This window comes from Chelonia mydas, chromosome 3, assembly GCF_015237465.2.
Source record: "Chelonia mydas isolate rCheMyd1 chromosome 3, rCheMyd1.pri.v2, whole genome shotgun sequence".
Classification (NCBI taxonomy): domain Eukaryota; kingdom Metazoa; phylum Chordata; order Testudines; family Cheloniidae; genus Chelonia; species Chelonia mydas.
The window spans coordinates 200,902,530-200,920,200 of NC_057851.1; the positions used below are offsets into that span (position 1 = coordinate 200,902,530).

The window sequence follows — 17,671 nt, forward strand, 5'->3', positions numbered from 1 at the left end:
CAGCCCAGCCTGGACCCCCTTGGGTCCCTCCCCACGCCCGTCGCGGCCCGTACTCCCCCCAAGGCTCCCCCAGGGCCCTCCCCGCCGGCCTGTAACCGTGGGCTGCCTGCCCCGCACAGGTGAAGCGGTTCCTGGAGTCGTCGTGGCAGGGGCCGGACTTCGTGGAGCGGTACTGCCGTCTCTACCTGGGCCTGCGCCGCGCCATGGAGGAGCTGTTCGGGCAGCAGACGGCCTTCACGCTGGCCCTGCGGCAGGGCTTCTCCGGGGGCCTGCTGCAGCTCTCCTTCCTGACGGCCATGCACGTGAGTGGGGGGCTGCCGTGGGGCTGGCCTGGCCCTGGGGGACGAGCCTGGGGCCCAGCAGGGCTGCCAGGCTGGTCGGCATGGTGCCAGGTGTGAGGGGGCCCAGGTGCGTGGGGGTCTCTGCCGGTTACCCTTGCTGTACTGAGGCCGTCTAGTCCACTCCTGCTCCAACAGCCCTGGGCCCTGAGAGGGAGCGAGCCCCTCGCGCCCCCTTGCCCACCGCCCAGACACGCAGCTCCCACGGCCCCACCTCCCCCATTCTGCCTCCCTGTCTCCACGGGTGGGGTGACCCCTGGGAATGACCCCAGCTCCTAGGGAGTGGCCCCTTCCCCTCTGCAGGACTGCTCCCTCCCCTGGAGCCCCCCCATCACCCCTCTCCATGTGAGTGTCCCCTGAGCCTCCATGGGGACTCCCTGCCGTGGGGAGCCGGCCCGAGAAGGCCCCTGGCAGCTGGCGCTCTCCCCTGCAGGTGAGTGAGCAGTTTGCTCGCTACATCGACCAGCGGATCCAGGAGAGCCAGAGGGACACGGCCAACGTGGAGTCGCTGCACCGGCTACAGCAGAGCCTGGAGCCCATCCTCTTCCTCTCCGGCCTGGAGCTCGCCAACACCTTCGAGCACTTCTACCGGTGAGTGGCCCCAGCCGGGGGAGTGGGGCGCTAGGCCCCACGCCCAGCCTGGGCTCTGTCTTGGGCCTGCCACGTCTGCGAGTGCTGGTGCCTGGCTTGTCATGGGGGCTCTGGCTCAGCTCGGGCCGTGGGCTCCCCAAAGTCCCGCCAGACTCCGATCAGCAGCCCCAGAGCCCTGCTCCAGGCCATAGCAAAGGCAGGGAGGGTCCCGGGGGGTTCCGGGACGGGAATTGGGGGTGGCTCCAGGTCTAGGGGCCGGGGTGGGTTTGTGGGGAGGCAGTCGGGGGCTCTGGGCCCCGCCCTGACGCCGGCGGCCGTTGCAGGTATTACCTGGGCGACCGGCTCCTGGCCCAGGGGAACGTGTGGCTGGAACGGGCCGTCGTGGAGCAGATCGGGCTCTGCTTCCCCAATCGCTTCCCCCAGCAGATGCTGAAGAGTCTGAGCGAGTCGGAGGAGCTGCAGCAGCAATTCCACCTCTTCCAGCTGCAGCAGCTCGACAAGCGCCTGCTGGAGCTGGACGCGGGCCAGGAGGACGCGGTGAGCCCCCGGGCGGGGCGGGGTCTGCCCGGGGCCCCCTCCCTTCCCAGGGGGGACGGGGTCTGCCCGGGGCCCCTTTCCTTCCCAGGGGGGCGGGGGGAAGCAGTGAAACGCCCTGGCGGGGCAGGGTCTGCCCAGTGCCCTCTCTGTTCCCAAGGGGCCGGGGGATGCGGTGGGCCCCCAAGCAGGGTGGGGTGGGGTCTGCGCGGTGCCCCCTCCGTTCCCAGGGGGTGCTGCAGACGCGCCCCTGGCGGGAGCCTGGTCCCTGACACCCCTGCTCCCGTCCCCAGGCGATGGCGGAGGAGCCGGCCGCGCTGGAGGAGGAGCTGGAGGTGAAGGTGCTGGCCCTGTCCCCGCGCTGCTGGACCGTCTCCCCACTCTGCTACCTGGAGGATCCCAGCAGATGTTTCCCGCGGCCCCTTGGGGGCTACTTGGCGCGGTTTGCCGACTTCTACACCAACAGTGAGTCTGGGTGCTGGGGTGGGGCCGACTAGGCCGAGCTGGGGCTTGGGGGGGCTGTCACTGTGCCCCATGGTGGTGGTGGAGAGCACCGGGGGGGGGGGCAGGGCTGTTCGGGTCGCTCCGCAGGGGATGGGGGGCAGGGCTCTAGGGTCACTGCACTGGGCTGGAGGTTGTGGTGGGGGCGTGGTGTCAGACGCAGCAGTGAAACCCCTGGCCGTGGCCGTGACTCCTGGGGCAGCTGCTGGTGCTGGGCCAGGCTGGCGAGCAATGGGGTGAGCTCCAGCCCCGCCTGGGGGCGTGCAGCTGGGAAGGAGGCCAGGCTGGCGAGCCGAGGGGTGAGCTCCAGCCCCTCCTGGGGGCGTGTGGCTGGGGTTGGGCAGGCTGGCAATCAGTGGGGTAAGCTGCAGCCCTGCCTAGGGGCGTGTGGCTAGGGGGGCACAGCCCCGGCTGGCTGAGGACCCCGGGGGCCCAGCCTTCTGGTGGCTCTGCTGGGACTGGCCCCGTTTCTTGCAGGTCAGAGCCGGTTTGGCCTGGAGCACACGAAGCCGCGGCGGCTGCAGTGGACGTGGCTGGGCCACGCGGAGCTCCGGTTCGCGGGCAGCACCACCCTGCACGTCTCCACCCTGCAGATGTACATTCTGCTGGGCTTCAACAGCGCCCAGGTGGGACCCCCCTCTCCTCCCCCGGCGTCCTGGAGCTGCCCCCAGCTCCAACCTGGCCACAGACCCCTCCTGTCCTCGCAACAGAGGGAGAACTTCCCCCCAGCTCATCCATATGGGGCAGAGACCCCCTGTCCTCCCCCCTGCACAGATACCCCCCTTCCCTCTGTCCCTCCCCCCCCCCAGGCAGTGACCCCCGAGCCCCTGGACTCTTCTTTCTCCACAGCCCGGTCCCTGCCCCCCTGTGACCCAGGAGCCGCTGCAAAGCAGCCGCTGTGTCCCGTGTGGCTTGTGCCAGAGGAATCGGTGCTGTTCTCTCTCCCCTTTGCCCCTCAGTCCCCCAGTGCGGTACCACAGCCCCTTGGCTGGCGCCCCCCCACGAACCCCCTATTGCCACAGCCTCTGATGCCCCCCCCCCCCCATCACCATGGACCCCAGCGACCTCGCTCCAGTGCAATCACTCCGGCCCCTCCCTCACGGCCCCCAGCGACCTTGCCCCATGGCCCCAAGACACCTGGCCCACTTGCCCTGTCCCGGCCCCCAGAGCTGTTGCCCCATCACCATGGCCTGGCCCCTGCGTATTCACTTCCTGTCTCCTTTGCTCTGCAGGAAGTTGCTGTGGAGACCCTGGCCCAGGCCACAGGGCTGTCTCCTGTCCTGCTGAGCCACGCGCTGAAACCTCTGACGGGAGAGGCCGGGATCCTGACCCAGAGCCTGCCTCAGGAGGGTGCGTATGGGGAGACTGGGGAGGGGCAGTTGAGCCCTGTGCCTGGGTGGTTCCTGAAGAAGGGGACCACAGATGGGGATGGAGCCCCTACGCTGGGCCTGGTTGGGGGGTATGGAGGGTTGGCCGGGCAGGGCTGGTCCCAGAGCAGATGCCAGGGAGCGGGGGTTTGTCTGTGAGCCGGAAGGGGGTTTGCATCTGGAGTGGCCAGTCCCCAAGCAGGGCTGGCTGGGGGGAGGGGAGAACTGGGCTGGTGTCTGTGTGTGGGGTGGGGGGGTTGGGGTGGTCCCCAAGAAGGGCCGGGGGTTGGGTACATGGGAGGGGCTGGGGCTGGTCCTCAAGCAGGTCCAGGGGGGTAGATGGAAGGGGCTGGGGCTGGTCCCCAAGCAGGGCTGGGGGGGGACATGGGAGGGGCTGGAGGAGCCGCTCCCTGGGCGTGGCTGAGCGCGGCTGTGTCGGTCCCAGGCGTCCTGCGGCTGAACGAGGCGGCCCTGGCGCGGGCGGCTGGCCAGCGCCTGTGGCTGCTCCCGCAGCAGACGTACCTGAACGTGGAGGATGACGAGGGAAGCACCCTGGAGAGGAAGAGGAACATCATCTGCTGCCTCATCATCCAGATCCTGAAAGGGGAGAAGGAGCTGCACATCGATAACCTGGTGTTCAGGGTACGGGTCCTGGCAGGGGAGCGGCTGCGCGGCTCCGTGCCCGGGCAGCGTCGGGGTAACTCTGCCCTCTCCCCCCCAGGTGATCGACGCCTGTCAGCAATGGGAGTCCGGCCCCGCCCTGCAGTTCCTCAGCTTTTGCTGCAGCAGCACGGACGTGCTGTCCTGCATCCTGCACCTGCTGAGCCAGGGCTACCTGCGGCGCCAGGAGGAGAACCCCCAGCTGCTGGCGTACGTCTCCGCGGAGCCCACGCCCTCCCCGCCCCCGCAGCGCCCGCCCCAAGTCACCTTCCAGACCGTGGAGATCAAGATGATGCCCAACGCAGCCTGTGCCGAGAGGAGACAGACCTTCTCCACCTTCAGGTAGAAGCGGAGCAGGGCTGTGTGCGCAGGCCAGGTGGGCACAGACACTGCACCGGGGGAGTGCCGGAGCCATCAGCCACAGGCAGGGCATCGGCTGCCCAGTGCCGGGGGCCTAGGCGTGCCCAGAGCTTGAGCCAGGAGAGCAGCCCGGCCTGGGCCCAGCCATGGCCCCTGGAGCATGAGACACAATTCCCAAGGGCTTGGGGGTTTTAATTTACATAAAACAGCTGTGCTGATCTGTGCCCACAGTCCTGGGCCCTAACAGGGAACAGCAGAGCTTGCACCTCACCGCCAGCGGCCAGGGCTTGGGCACAGCTAGAGGGACTCCCTCCCTTGCCCTGGTGCGGCTGGTGCCACCACCTCGCACTAGGGTTCAGGCAGCTGGCTGAGGATCCTAAAGTTGGGCCGGGGCAGAACGGAGCAGTCCCCCTCCCTGAGGTCTGACTCCATCGGCAGCTCCTGATTCCCCCTTGTGCCCTGGCTCCATGTGCCCAGGGGTGGTCAGTGTTGAAGGCAGGTCCCTGGAGCTGGGCTTGGTATTCCTGGCCCCGCACTGGCTGGCACACTGTCTCCTGGGGGTTGTGCACTGGGCATGGCTGCTGCAGATGCCAGGCGACAGCCATGCATGGTTTGTAGGCCCCCAAGTCCCAGTGCCCACCACATGGGGGGTTCTCGCCCACCAGAACGCAGCTGGGTGGGAGGCAGCAGTATTGGCCCTGACTGAGGGGTTCTGCACCACCTTCCCGCCCAGGGCCCAGCTGCACGCACCCTGCACCCCAGTCACAGTGGTACCAGCATTAATTTATTAAAATTAATCCAGAAAAGCAACCATACAGTAAGTTTAAAAAAAATAGAATCTTGTAAAAAAACAGGGTAACGCTCCCTCGGCTCCGCAGCCGCCCAGGGCTCCCAGGGGCTGGGCTTGGAGCCTTCCAGGCGGAGGGCAGGAGTGTGACATCAGCCCAGTGCCAGGGCTACCATGCTACTGTGAACCCCAGGCCAGCAGTAAATGGAAAGACACAGCCGTGCCCAGGGTCCCCCCATCTGCAGCCCAGCCTGCTCCGGAGCAGCAGGTGGGCCTGCCCCTAGCATTTCTGGGCAGGGGGTGCCAAGGACGGGGATGGGGGGCTGATGTAGTAATGGGCTGCAGCTCAGACTGGCTGGGTGCTGACTCCTGGCACTGAGGGCACAGCTGGGCCAGCCCAGCTTTCTGCTCCCCCTAGGCCAGGGGCCTCACCGCGGCGCACAGGGCAGCATGGGCACTGCCAAGCACACCTGCCTTGAGTTCCTGCAGCGCACTGCCCCCCAGGCGGTTCTGCTGCAGGCACAGCTCCCCCCTCGCTCTTCCTAGGGCTGGGGCCCCACCGCTGGTGGTGGAGGAGGCCCCCACCTGCCACATTCATGGCTTCCTCCATGCAGGTCTAGGTGAGCCTCAGCTGGTCTAGTGTTCCCTAGCTTGGGGGGGGCGGGGGGGGGGGAGAGCTGGGCCCAGGCTCAGCCCTGCAGCCCCATGACCTCTGGGGTGCTGCAGGGCCCTGAGCCCAGGCTCACTGGGCCCTTGAGCAAAGGGTGACAGCCCCTAACCGAAACAGCAGGGTGGGGCAGAGACCCCTCACGCCCTGGAGCTGCCAGTGAGGCCCTGGTGCTTCCGAAAGGGGGCAACTGAGTTAGGCTCTTGCCGTAGGGTGCGCCTGGCTGAGCTGGCCTCAGGGCGGGAGCCAGAGCAGCCTGTTCTGCCCCCCCAGGCACAGCCCCAGTGAGACTCCCTCCAGTAGCTCCCAGTCCCCCTCCCTTCCTCAGGGTGGGACCCCTGGCCCTGGCTGGTGGGAGGCTGGCTTGGGCACCACGTGGATCCCCCTGTTGCACCAGTTCTAGCTGCATGTTAAAAGGCCCAGGGGGGAGAGAAACAGAGTGGGAACGGCCAGGCCACAGCACCTGGAGCTGGGCAGCAGGAACCTCCCCCAGTGCTCAGCAGAAGCGACAGGCCATGGACATCGCCTCCTCCTGCCACACTCAGCAGAGTCCCGGCTGCCCGGCTGGCTCACACGCTCTTCGAGTAGCCAAAGATGCCCACGGGGAGATGCTTGACATGTGTTGGCCACTGCGCTGCTAGCTGGAAGAACTTCACATCGTTCCACTCCACGCCATCGATGGACACTGAGAGGAGAGAGCAGAGCGCAGAACATAAGAGCGGCCACACTGGGTCAGAGCAATGGTCCATCTAGCCCAGTATCCTGTCTGCCAACAGTGGCCAGGTGCCCCAGAGGGAATGAACAGAACAGGGAATCATCAAGTGATCCATCCCGTTGCCCATTCCCAGCTTCTGGCAAACAGAGGCTAGGGACACCATCCCTGCCCATCCTGGCTAATAGTCATTGTTGGACCCATCCCCCATGAACTTATCTCATTCTTTTTTGAGCCCTGTTATAGTCTTCGCCTTCACAATATCCCCTGGCAAGGAGTTCCACAGGTTGACTGTGCATTATATGAAAAAAAAATACTTTTTTGTTTGTTTTAAACCTGCTGCCTATTAATTTCATTTGGTGGCCTCTAGTTCTTGTGTTATTTACTCTTTCTCATAACACTTCCTCATTCACTTTCTCCACACCAGTCATGATTTTATAGACCTCTATCCTATCCCCCCTTAGTCATCTCTTTTCCAAGCTGAAAAGTCTCAGTCTTATTAATCTCTCCTCATACGGCAGCCGTTCCATCCCCCTAAACATTTTTGTTGCCTTTTTCTGAATCTGTTCCAAGGCCAACAGCACGCAGTATCCAAGATGTGGGCGTACCATGGATTTATACAGAGGCAAGAGGATATTTCCTGTCTTAGGATCTAGCCCTTTCCTAATGGTGCCCAGAGTTCTGTTAACTGTGCTCAGAGCGCGGCTGCGGCTCAGCGAGGGCCAGGCAGGGCTCAGAGTGCACAGCTAGGCCAGGGGGAGAGAGAGACTCGGGCAGAGCTCAGCCAGCCCTGTGGCCCAGCGCATGCTGCAGCCTGCCGGTGTCCGAGCAGTGGGGCAGAGCTGTTGGCCTGGTGGGCTCTCTGGAGGGGTGTGGCATGGTGCCAGGTGCCGGAGAAGCTGGACACTAGGGATTTAGGGTGCTGGGCTGCCCTCACCTCGGAGCATGGTGTTCTGGTGCTTAGCCGTACAGATCAGGCGCGTAATCCCTTCGATGACTTGGCTTTTGGGCTCCAGGTCCTTCTCCTTGGGTTTCTTACTCAGGAACATCACTGGGAGAAGAAAGCAAAGACTCTTCGACCCAGCCCTGCCAGGGGAGCAAGGCAGGGACTCTCTGCCCCCTCCAGGGTTGGTACAGGAGTGCAGGCCCTGCCTAGGGGCCGCATGGGCCTTTGCCAGCTGTTACCTTTCTTGTTCTTCTCCTTGGTGACCACGGTCATGGCCATGGTGCTGGGGGGGACCAGCTCCCCAGGGCTGGGCACGCGGCTGACCTGCAGGGATCGAAAGTTGCTCTTCAGCGTGTTCTTCAAGCCCATCTCCCGCTTCTCTCCCTCCTTCTTCTTCTCCGGCCCCTGGGTTGTCCAGTAGTCGACCTGCAGGCCCATCACCTCCATGCCGGGGCTCAGGGACCTGGGCGACAACCACAGCCACATAGCACCAGGCCATGCCCCGCCCCGCCATTCCCACCCACTCCTCGCCTCGCACCAGCCATTGGCCCCCTTCTGGGTCCTGCTGCCCCACAGCCAGCTCCAGCCCCTCCTCCCCATGGGCCTCACCCATGTGGCCCAAGGGACCTTGGCCCATTGCCTACAATCTCCGCTTTCATTTAACAGCCGAAGAGTCTCGGGCCCGGGGGTCTGGCTGTGTGTGCACAGCCCCCGCCCCTCACTGCCTGGCAGCGTGTACTCCACCCAGCGCAGCCTGGGCCCCCTCCCTTATGGGCCAGGGCGTGGGGGGACGCAGAGGAGGCTGAACCCGCCAGCCCTGGGCTCTCGCTGCCTCCTGCTGGGACAGAGGAGTGTGGCTGGCTCTGCTGGAGTGAGCAGCAAGGAAACTGTTAACAAGGCTGCTGTGCCCGGTCCCCAGGGACATTAACTCTGCTGGCCTCCCTCCAGTCCTCCGGCGGAGCCTCACCCAGCCCCCGAGAGGCTGCTGCTGACGGACGGGGAGGGCGGCGGGGTGCCCATGGCCTCCTTGCTGTGGGGGGTCCCTGCGCCGGCTGGAGGCGTGGAGCTCAGCAGGGAACTGGTGCAGACCGTGGCATCGTCAGAGTCCACTAGGATGAGGGAAAGGCAGGGCCAAGTTAGAGGGGCGAGGGGGGCTGCTCGGGGGCAGAAGGCCATGACACCCCATTGCCTGTGGCTCTGTGCGGGGGCAGGATGGGCACTCACAGCCAGGGCTCACCACTGGTGCGTCTCCCTTCGGGCAGTCCTGGTGCTCTGGCCCTGAGGGGTGTAGATGGGACCTTCCCAGCTCCCTTGGCCAGCCGAGGCTGTAGCAGGGCTCGGGAAGGCGGGGGGGGCCCCCTTGGGGATCCCCACCAGAGGGGTCCCTGCTGTCCCCGGTGGATCCGGGCTGGGCACCCCCTGCTCAGCGGGGAAGAGGCAGAGCCCAGAGCAGTGAAACACGCAGCCTGGCATTGAGGGGCACAGGCAGCTGCCCAGCCCCGTGGCTCTGGGACGCAGGGCGGGCTCACCTGAGGCGCTGAAGGACTGTTCCACGAGCCCCACCTTCACCACCTGCAGACAGAGAGACCTTAGACACCTGCCTTGGCCCTGCAGCCAGCCCCCCTCCCTACCGGCCCCCCCCCCCCCCCCCCCCAGTGTCCATGCGCCTGGCAGGGCTGGCGTGCGGTGCCTGCGCCCCCCCCTACATCAGACACTCACCCCGACAAATGGCACAAACTTCTGGCAGGAGTCGTCGTCTGGGCTAAGCGAGGGAAGAGCGGAAAGGTCAGACGGCAAACCTGCTGCAGGGAGCACGCTGCTGCCTTCGGGGCGCCAGTCCACCGGGCAGGACCCTGCCTTGCCACCTACGGGCCGAGCAAGGCTTTCTGCAGGGCCATGCCTGACCCTCCTGGCTGGCAGGGGGAGCCCCTAGTCATTCACCACAAGGGCAGTACCCAGCCCCCCCAGCTAGCAGGGGCAGCCCCCGAATTGTTCGCCACACAGGGCAGTGCCCAGCCCTCCCGGCTGGCAGGGGGAGCCCCCAAATTGTTCACCCCACCAGGAGCAGAGCACTGCGGGGCTGGAGTGTCCCCGGGCGCTGCCCCATCCCCTACATGCACAGCACCCGCCCGACGCTGCAGCCCAGGATCAGGCTAGTGGGGAGGGCAGGGGAGGAGCGGGGATAGCGACAAACAGGGAGCAGCGCAGGGGGGCTGCAGAGGCTCCCCCCACACCCCGCACAGCTACTGCAGGGAAGTGAGTTCACATGCAAAGCCTGGGCCGGGCCCTGCTCCAGGGCAGAGGGGAGCCGAGGGGCGGGCAGGGGGCACTGGTTCTATGGGACGGAGGGACACGCAATGAGGCAACAACGCAGCAAGCCACGGGCCAGTACCTGATATAAAAATCAAAATAGAGGCTTCTCTTCCTTGGGTGCCACAAACCAAGAGAAGGGAGAGGTGAGCGCGCTGCTGGGACACGCGCCAACAGCCGGCCCCTGGCGGGCGCAGTGCCAGCCCCCACACACAGCCCACCCCCCAGGGGCAAGACGGCTCCAGGGCCGATTCAAGGGGCTGACCCCTGCGGGGGGGGGACACGATTTGCGTGAATCCCTGCACACACACCCCCAACCCTGCTAGGACAGAAACCATGAAAATGGCCTTGGTACCTCCCAGTGCTCTGCCCAGGGGCTAGCATTGCCCCTCAACCCCCTGCTAGCCTGGGCTCCCCCCAGCTCTGCCTGTGCCCCTCACTCCCGACCCGCAGCCAACTGCTAGGCTAGGCTCCCCCCACCCCCTGCTGTGCCTGTGCCCCCTCACAACCAACCCGCAGCCCCTGCTAGCCTGGGCTCCCCCCAGCTCTACGGTGCCCCTCACTCCCGACCGCAGCCTGTTATCCTAGGCTCCCCTGTCTGTTCCCCCCACTCCCAACCCGCAGGCCCCTGCTAGTGCAGCCCTGGGCTCCCCCCCCAGCTCTGCCTGTGCCCCCCACTCCCCCTGCTGTCCCAGCCCTGGGTTTCTCTGAATGAGGCAGGTTAGTCGGTAGCTCCGTGGGCTTTTCCCCAGCTGGCCACGCTGCTCCGCCTTCCGCCCGCAGCTCACATTCCTGGCCTCACTGCGTAGCAGGATTAAGTCCTTGGGTGTGCCAGCAAAGGCTGGGGAGCCCAGTGCCCAGCTCAGAAGCCAGCATCCAAGCAGCTGGGCTGCCCATGTCCCCAGCCACGCTCCCGCCTGGCAGATGACCCAGAAAGCCCTGAGGCTCCGGGCAGCAGACAGCTGATACCCAACCTGCTGCACATGGGGAATGCTGCTGTGCCCAGCGCTGTGCACGCCCCACAAGGGCCAGCAGCGTGAGAGAACGAGAGCTATCGGTGCCCCACCGGGGAGCAGGGGGAGTGCACGGGGCTGTACGGAGCTCTGATCAGAAACGAGGCCCCGGAGGGAAGGGTCATCCCTGCACTCTGCCTGGGCCCCCGCAAAGGCAGGCCGGGCAGGAAGGTCACAGCGTGGCGCCAGCTGAGAAGGGGACTGCACAGGAGACCCTGCATCGGTTTGGGGGACCCCAGCTCATCCAGCATAGGGCTCGGCCAGTCCTCCCCTCCCCCAGCCCTGGCCATCCGAGCCTGCTGGCCTTTCTTCTGCCACCCGGCTAGTTCAGACAGTTCCCTGGGGCACTGCATAAACCGGGGGCCACCCAGCTGGGATTCAAAGTGCCAAGGCCCCGGATCTGGCTGGGGAAGGGCCCTCGGCAGTGGTTGGAAAGGCTGGTTGGTGTCCAGGGAGACTGCCTGTGCCCCCGGGTCTGAGCTGGTCATGCCCTTTGCAGGGGCCTGAGCACTCACTCCTGCTCTCACCTCTTCTGTTTGTATGTCAGCATGGCCTCGGAGATGGGCAGCTGGTGAGACTGGCTGGCTCCTGCAATGAACTGAGCCATGCGGCCAGGGACGTCCACGGTGTCTGGGGAGGCAAGGTGTTATCTCTCAGCTCTGTGTTCTCAAGAAACCAGGGCACAGTGCCCAGCCTGCCTGACTCACGGAAGACTCCCCCCCCAGCCTCTGCTTGAACCAAAGCTGATCAGAAGACAGACTTACAAAAAGCAATGAAAAGGCCATCGGAGATGCACCTAAACCCCTCTGGACAAGGGTGACAGGATTAAGGCAACTCCCCTCACCTCATTTGCATCATAGAATCATAGAATATCAGGGTCGGAAGGGACCTCAGGAGGTCATCTAGTCCAACCCCCTGCTCAAAGCAGGACCAATCCCCCATAGTTGCCCCAGATCCCTAAATGGCCCCCTCAAGGATTGAACTCACAACCCTGGGTTTAGCAGGCCAATGCTCAAACCACTGAGCTATCCCTCCCCCCTGAAGATGGGACAGGGAGGCATCCCCATTAGCGCACAGAATGGAGAACAGAAATTCCAAGGCAAGAACCGCACTGAACTCTGGGACCAGAAAAGCAGGGAAGCACTGCATGATGGGGGATCTCTGCTCCAGATGTTAACGAACCCACGCCTGCACACACCCAGCTCAGTCGTTATCAGACCAATTCTAGTAAAAAATCCTTTATTGGTACCCAAAATACTGAAGCTATCTAACTGCATTGTGGGCTCCCTGGAAGGAACACCGCCCACAGCCAGGAATGAGCGGTTCCTATTGTCTAGCCTGAACAAAACAATTTTGGGATCCTTCCTTGAGCCATCAGTTTATCCATAAACAAACCTAGTGTTCTCCCTTGAACCACTGTTCTTTCCCCACAAAAACCCCGACCCACGCTCAGGGAAGTGCTCTGATGCCTGGATCCAAACTCTGCAGCAGTTCCACTGGGACTTCATCTTCTCCTGACTGATCCTGCTGGGGGCTCGGCCTGGCTCCAGCACTCCAGACCCTCAGCTACCACCACCACCTGGGACCCCCGATCGATTCCAGCTTCACGGAGTGGCGAGAACCCAGCTCTCTCTCTCTCGGTCTAGTCTTCTGACCCTGACTGGTGGGATCAGTTAGAGTTTTCTAAACCTGACTTTTGTAATCAAATTGAAGTTTAAATTTATTATTATCCCTGTTTTGTTTGTTTGGCTCCATTCTGGTTATTACCTGGCAATAAATAACTTTCATGGTTAAGCTGGTTGCTTCTCTCTACCCCCCACGTGGGTGTTTTTTGGCTTCCCCATTCGCTCTGCAGCAACGCTCCTTGTACCTAAGCTAAAGATGCCTGCAGCGCCCAACAATCCTGGGGGGTTTGCTCATCAAGTGGGTTACGACCAGAACAATTGTAACGTGAAAGTGGGGATAGGGATGTGCTACCCTGGGCCATATGAGGGTAGCAGCTTGAAAGTGTCTGCTGAGTCCAGGGACATATAAGGGGTCAGCTTGAGAGTGCTAATTAACCTGGTCCTCTCAGACGCGCCCTGTTAATGTGTGTGTTCGTCTGATCCTAGGGCAGGAGGAACCCAGCGCTGGGGAACCTCGGTCGGGCAGGACAGCTCCACTGGGAGGGAACTTGCAGCAGGGAGAAGCAGAGCTCCGTGTGAGAACACACGTGGCACAAGCAGGACATTGATAGAATTACAGAACCCCCCCTTCCCCCCACAGAAGAGTAATCCTAATAAATGAGTGAACCCCAAAGTAATGGTGTGACGAAGTGACGCAGCAGGGAGGGGGGAGTGTTGACCTGGGAATGTGCCCTGGGGATGGGAGACCTGAGAGCCTGTCACCTGAGCCAGGAGGGGGAGGGGGAGGTAACACCTCTGCCCAGGAATGTGAACAGAGGCTGCAGGAGGGAGCCTGCTGGGGGGGTTTAGCTTTCAGTTTGGGGCTGGGTGGAGGAACACAGGGAACCCCAGGGCTGAGGTCTAAGCTCCCTGCTCCCCCAGAAGGACTTGACTGAGGGGTCCTGGGTGTACCCACAAGCTCTGTTTTGGACTGTGTTCCTGTTGTCCAATAAACCTTCTGTTTTACTGGCTGGCTGAGAGTCTCAGTGAATCCCAGGAAGAGGGGTGCAGGGCCCGGACTCCCCCAGACTCCATGACAACTGGACAAATCTGGTAACAAAGGGCAGGGCTGAGCGCACCGCCAGCTGCCCACACAGCCCAGAGCTGGCACCGCCTGGACGCCCCGCTGCTCACCTGCGCTGGGGGGCTCGGCCCGGCTGAACAGCTCCCTCCACGCCGTGTCCAGGAAGAGCGCGCTGTACCTCCCATCCACGGACGCCAGGTACTTGGCCAGCGGGTGTGAGCCTGCCAAGGAGACGGAGGCCGTGACGCAGCCGGAACAGACCCTGGCTGCTCCCAGGAGCGGAGCTTGCTGACGCCCGGGCTGCTGCCACCCCTCCCCCACGCGGGCAGCCTTCGGGGGGCCCTGCAGCCCCTTCGCCCCGGAACTGGGGTGACCAGCGGGCGGCTCTTACCCAGTGGCACCACGAGGAAGCGGAGGTAGTTCAGCCAGTCGGGGGTCTTGCTGGCCAGCTGCTCCACGAAGAACCGCAGCACGACACTCAGGTAGCTCTGGTCTCCCGCCACGGCCACTTTGACTGGGGGAGGCATGTGAGAGTTGCAGTTACAGCTGCAGAGGGAAGAGAAACCCCTGAGAGACTCAGAGCCACGCAGGGGCCAGGACAGACGCTACCCACGGAGACAAAGCCACTCCCCCCACACAGCCCAGATGAAGGGCACAGCTCCCCATGGGCAGGTCTGCTGCATCCTGCCTCACTGCTCAGCGACCCACTGTGGCTTATGGGGAGCAGCCATGAGTTCTCAGTGTTGAGACTGACACCACCATCATTAGGGTCCAGTGTCAACACCCAGCTGGGACACATGCGGGCAGCCCATCCCTGCTCCTAGCCCATGTACTCAGGGCCCAATCCTGTGATGGTGCACAGTCAGACCCCCAGCATCCATGCACTTCTCCTTCAAACCCCTCCCACACTGCAAGTCGCTGAGTCTGCTCCAGTGCTATCTGGGCCAGGCCCTTCTCCCACCCCACCCCACCCCACCCCGGCCAGGGTCTGGCCCCAGAGCCAGTCTCCTCCCCCATGCCGCTCAGAGCCAGCCCCCTGCCCCATCCCACACTGCCTGGGGCCAGCCCCCGCCCCCAGAGCCAGTCTCCACCCCACCCTGCTCAGAGCCCGCCCCCTACCCTGCCCAGCTGCACTCACTATCTCTGGATGCGGGCGACGATGGTGTTGAAGGCAGCCTGGACGTCGGCCACGGACCAGGTGGAGACAACGGGTTGTTTGTGCGCCTGGAGCTGCTCGCTCAAGTACTGTCGAGACAAAGCCAGAGAGAAGGCAGGGGCTGAAGCCCCGCTCCAGGCAGCCCAGCCTGTGGGACCCACGGCAGCCCGAGCCCATGTACACGTCCCTTCTCTCCCCCCAGCGTCTCCAGTTCATCCAGAACCGGCACTGGGTAGGAGCAGTTCTAGAGGCGTCCCTCTCTCAGGGGTATCTGCGCCAGGCCCCTACCCCAGGGCCCCCGTGGGAGCTGTGCTGCATGGCGGGAGGAGGTTGGACCCAGAGACTCCGTTCTCATGGGGGCAGGGCATTTCCGGGGGGGGGGGGGGGGGCGTGCCCGGCAGAAACGTCTCCAGGACAGACAGGCTCACCGATCGCTCCCAACAGCCTGCCCATTCTCCCAGCTTGGGGAGGGGCCCCTGAAGTTCCTTTTGGACCTGGCATTTTCTCCCCCACTTCCCCACTGTAATCTAGTCACCCCTCTAGCTCCCCTCTAACCATCTGGGCAGCCTGGGCTGTCAGTCTCACTGTGAGGCGTTTTCTCCAGCCCTCCAATCGTTTCACTGGCTCTTCTCTGCCCCTCGCCCCGTTTCCAATGGCGGACCCCAGACCTGGCCGCAGCGTCCAGTACTGGCCGCGCCAATGCCAGAGGAGGAGATAAAATTGCCCCCCAGCTCCGTCTCGCTAGCTCCCTGGGGCACAACAGCAGCAAGCGTTCCCGAGCCCTGAGGAATCCCGCCAGAAACACGCCCATCCAGCGAGGAGTCCCCAGGGACGACAGGCAGCTCGTTCTTAGTCCATTTAACGAGGGCTCTCGCGAGGCTGGGCTAGGTCTGTGAACTGGTGCATCATGTGGAGCTGAGTCAAACGCCTTCCCGAAGTCTCAGTATGTTACATCTCTGCCGTTACCTTTATCAACCAAACTTGTAACCCCATCAGAGACGGAAATCAGGGCTGTTTGACAAGATCTGCTTGCCAGAAACCCACCTTGCCTGGCATTAATTATATACCTATCCTTCATTAGCAATTGGATCCCATCTCAGCTTTTCCATGACATTGCATGGGACTGATGTCAGGCTAACCAGACCACAGCTAGCCAGCTAATCCCACCTGCCCTTTTTGAATATTGGCCCAACATCAGCCCTCATCCGGGCTTCTGGGAATTTCCCTGGTATTCCAAGATTTATTCGAAATTAGCATGAGAGATCTCCTCAGTCAACTCTTTTAAGACTCTTGAGTACAAGTTCTCCAGACCTGCTGTTTTAAAATCGTTCGTCCCTGGCAGATGGTGTTTAATCCTCCTCAGCGACTGCTGGACTGGAAAGCATGTCGTCCTCCACATGTGACACGAGCCCATCACCCTGGTTCCTTTTCAGCTCCAGCCCGGAAACAGTCACTGAACACTTCTGCCTTTTCCGCACCATTATTGACAATTTTACCCTCTCCAGCTGGGAGGGGGGGGCCTGTGTCACAGCCAGGACCTCCTTGGTTCTCAATAAACCAGAATGTTTTGCCCGTCTCTCCTGGTCGCCTATTGCACTGTCGTGTAATACATCGTTCCGAAGGCACTGATGCTATTCCTGGTCTTGTTCTCCAGTGGCTACCCCCAAGCGAAGACAAAGGACATAGGGCCCTAGCCTGGAAACCCTGTTTCCTGGGGCTGCCCCCTGCCATGGCCCTGCAGGCAGCCTGCCCAGCTGGTGTGCAGCCCGGCTCCCCTCCCTCCTCACCTGCCCTTGCCACTCGGTGACATTCACTAGGATGATGCTCTCCGGAAGCTGCTCATCTGAGATCAGGATCTGGTTCAGCTGATCATAGACAGATTTCCGGGGCACCTAAGACAGCACAACCAGGCAGGATCAAACACTACAGGGATCCCCTGGTCTCCCACAGGCCAGCCACTGTCCCACTCCAACGCCTCTCCACCCACATGGGCCAGGGTCCCGCAGGCAGCAAACCGGGCCACCCACTGCCTCTCCTGCAAGCCAATGGGGCCCAGCCCCACCGCCCTGCCATGCCCCCTGCCCTGCAAGAGGCAGGAATGCCACCCACGCGCACACTGCTGCAGCCTGACCTGGGCGCTGTGCCGCGAGTCTGGCGAGCTTTCACTGTCCAGGCTGCTGGTGCGGTCGCTCTGCCCCTTCAGGTTCTGCCGGTCCTTCATGGAGGTGCTGCGGGGCCGCCACACCTGTCTGCTTTCAGCTTTGCTGCAGGGTGAGAATCTCCAGGAGTCAGAGCTTACGCTGCAGCAGCCTTGGCCCCAGGGCTGGGACTGCAGAGTCTGGGGCAGCCAGGTCCCCAGAACAGTCCCCACACCATCACAACAGCTACACGGGAGCTGGCTGCAGCCGGGGCCGGGCCGGGCCCCCATCGTCCCCCGCCCGCGGGGCCGGGCCAGACCCCCGTCGTCCCCCGCCCCCGGGGCCGGGCCGGACCCCCATCAGCCCATTGTGACTGGTCCATCAGCACTTTCCTTGCCAGGGAACAGCGTGGTGGGCCCAGCCGTGTTCTCCCCAGCCCAGCCGTGCAGGCCGGGACTGCGGTCTGGAGCTGCCTTACCTGGGCGACACAGCGTTTGGGGGCTCGGGCTTGCCGGCGCTGCCCAGCTGGGCCAGCCTGTCAACACTGCTCTCCCGCCTGGCTGCCTCTGCCGCCCCGGGGCGTGGGGAGGGCTCCTCCGGCTCCAGCGCCTGAGGGGACACAGAGTCACTGGACACAGGAGAGAGACCAGGGCCCCGGAACCCCTCCCCAGGGGCTGATGGGCCCACAGCCAGTCTCCTTGAGACAGGCCTCCTCCCTGCCCCCCGTCCCACCGTCTAGCTACAGCACGTCTCTGGCCCCATCCCTGTGGGACCTGAGTGCTCGTCACTGTGTGGCCCCTCACAGGGCAGGGCTGTCGGCCCCACTGGACGGGGGCCCAGAGGCTCTGTGAGGGGCCCACCAGGAGCCTGCAGCAGAGCCAAGCTCCCAAGTGCTCTAACCAC

At 63.6% G+C, this 17,671-nt stretch overlaps 2 protein-coding genes across 6 annotated transcripts in view; one reads left to right on the plus strand and one right to left on the minus strand.

Moving 5' to 3' along the window:
- LOC114020534 (cullin-9) overlaps window positions 1–6,934 on the plus strand; it is a 39,619-nt gene extending 32,685 nt beyond the window's left edge. For 2 of the 3 annotated variants that reach the window (XM_037896288.2, XM_043544172.1), the window contains 8 exons: window positions 120–302; window positions 772–929; window positions 1,253–1,466; window positions 1,757–1,928; window positions 2,442–2,590; window positions 3,197–3,314; window positions 3,777–3,973; window positions 4,053–6,934. In XM_037896288.2, the coding sequence (XP_037752216.1) occupies window positions 120–302; window positions 772–929; window positions 1,253–1,466; window positions 1,757–1,928; window positions 2,442–2,590; window positions 3,197–3,314; window positions 3,777–3,973; window positions 4,053–4,337 (1,476 nt within the window). In that variant the 3' untranslated portion in view covers window positions 4,338–6,934. The remainder of the gene's footprint in view (window positions 1–119; window positions 303–771; window positions 930–1,252; window positions 1,467–1,756; window positions 1,929–2,441; window positions 2,591–3,196; window positions 3,315–3,776; window positions 3,974–4,052) is intronic. The other variant, XM_037896287.2, reaches the window with a different exon arrangement.
- The window catches only part of LOC102937867 (phosphofurin acidic cluster sorting protein 2), a 108,975-nt gene continuing 96,417 nt past the window's right edge, over window positions 5,114–17,671 (minus strand). The window contains exons 12-25 of one of the 3 annotated variants that reach the window (XM_043544173.1): window positions 17,247–17,377; window positions 16,762–16,894; window positions 16,418–16,522; window positions 14,613–14,719; window positions 13,866–14,020; window positions 13,585–13,695; window positions 11,314–11,416; window positions 9,856–9,888; window positions 9,183–9,225; window positions 8,993–9,035; window positions 8,431–8,572; window positions 7,703–7,926; window positions 7,455–7,568; window positions 5,114–6,490 (exon numbers count right to left, since the gene is read on the minus strand). In XM_043544173.1, the coding sequence (XP_043400108.1) occupies window positions 6,375–6,490; window positions 7,455–7,568; window positions 7,703–7,926; window positions 8,431–8,572; window positions 8,993–9,035; window positions 9,183–9,225; window positions 9,856–9,888; window positions 11,314–11,416; window positions 13,585–13,695; window positions 13,866–14,020; window positions 14,613–14,719; window positions 16,418–16,522; window positions 16,762–16,894; window positions 17,247–17,377 (1,560 nt within the window). In that variant the 3' untranslated portion in view covers window positions 5,114–6,374. Of the gene's footprint in view, window positions 6,491–7,454; window positions 7,569–7,702; window positions 7,927–8,430; window positions 8,573–8,992; window positions 9,036–9,182; window positions 9,226–9,855; window positions 9,889–11,313; window positions 11,417–13,584; window positions 13,696–13,865; window positions 14,021–14,612; window positions 14,720–16,417; window positions 16,523–16,761; window positions 16,895–17,246; window positions 17,378–17,671 lie in introns of those variants that run through there. The other 2 variants (XM_037896289.2, XM_043544174.1) reach the window with 2 other exon arrangements.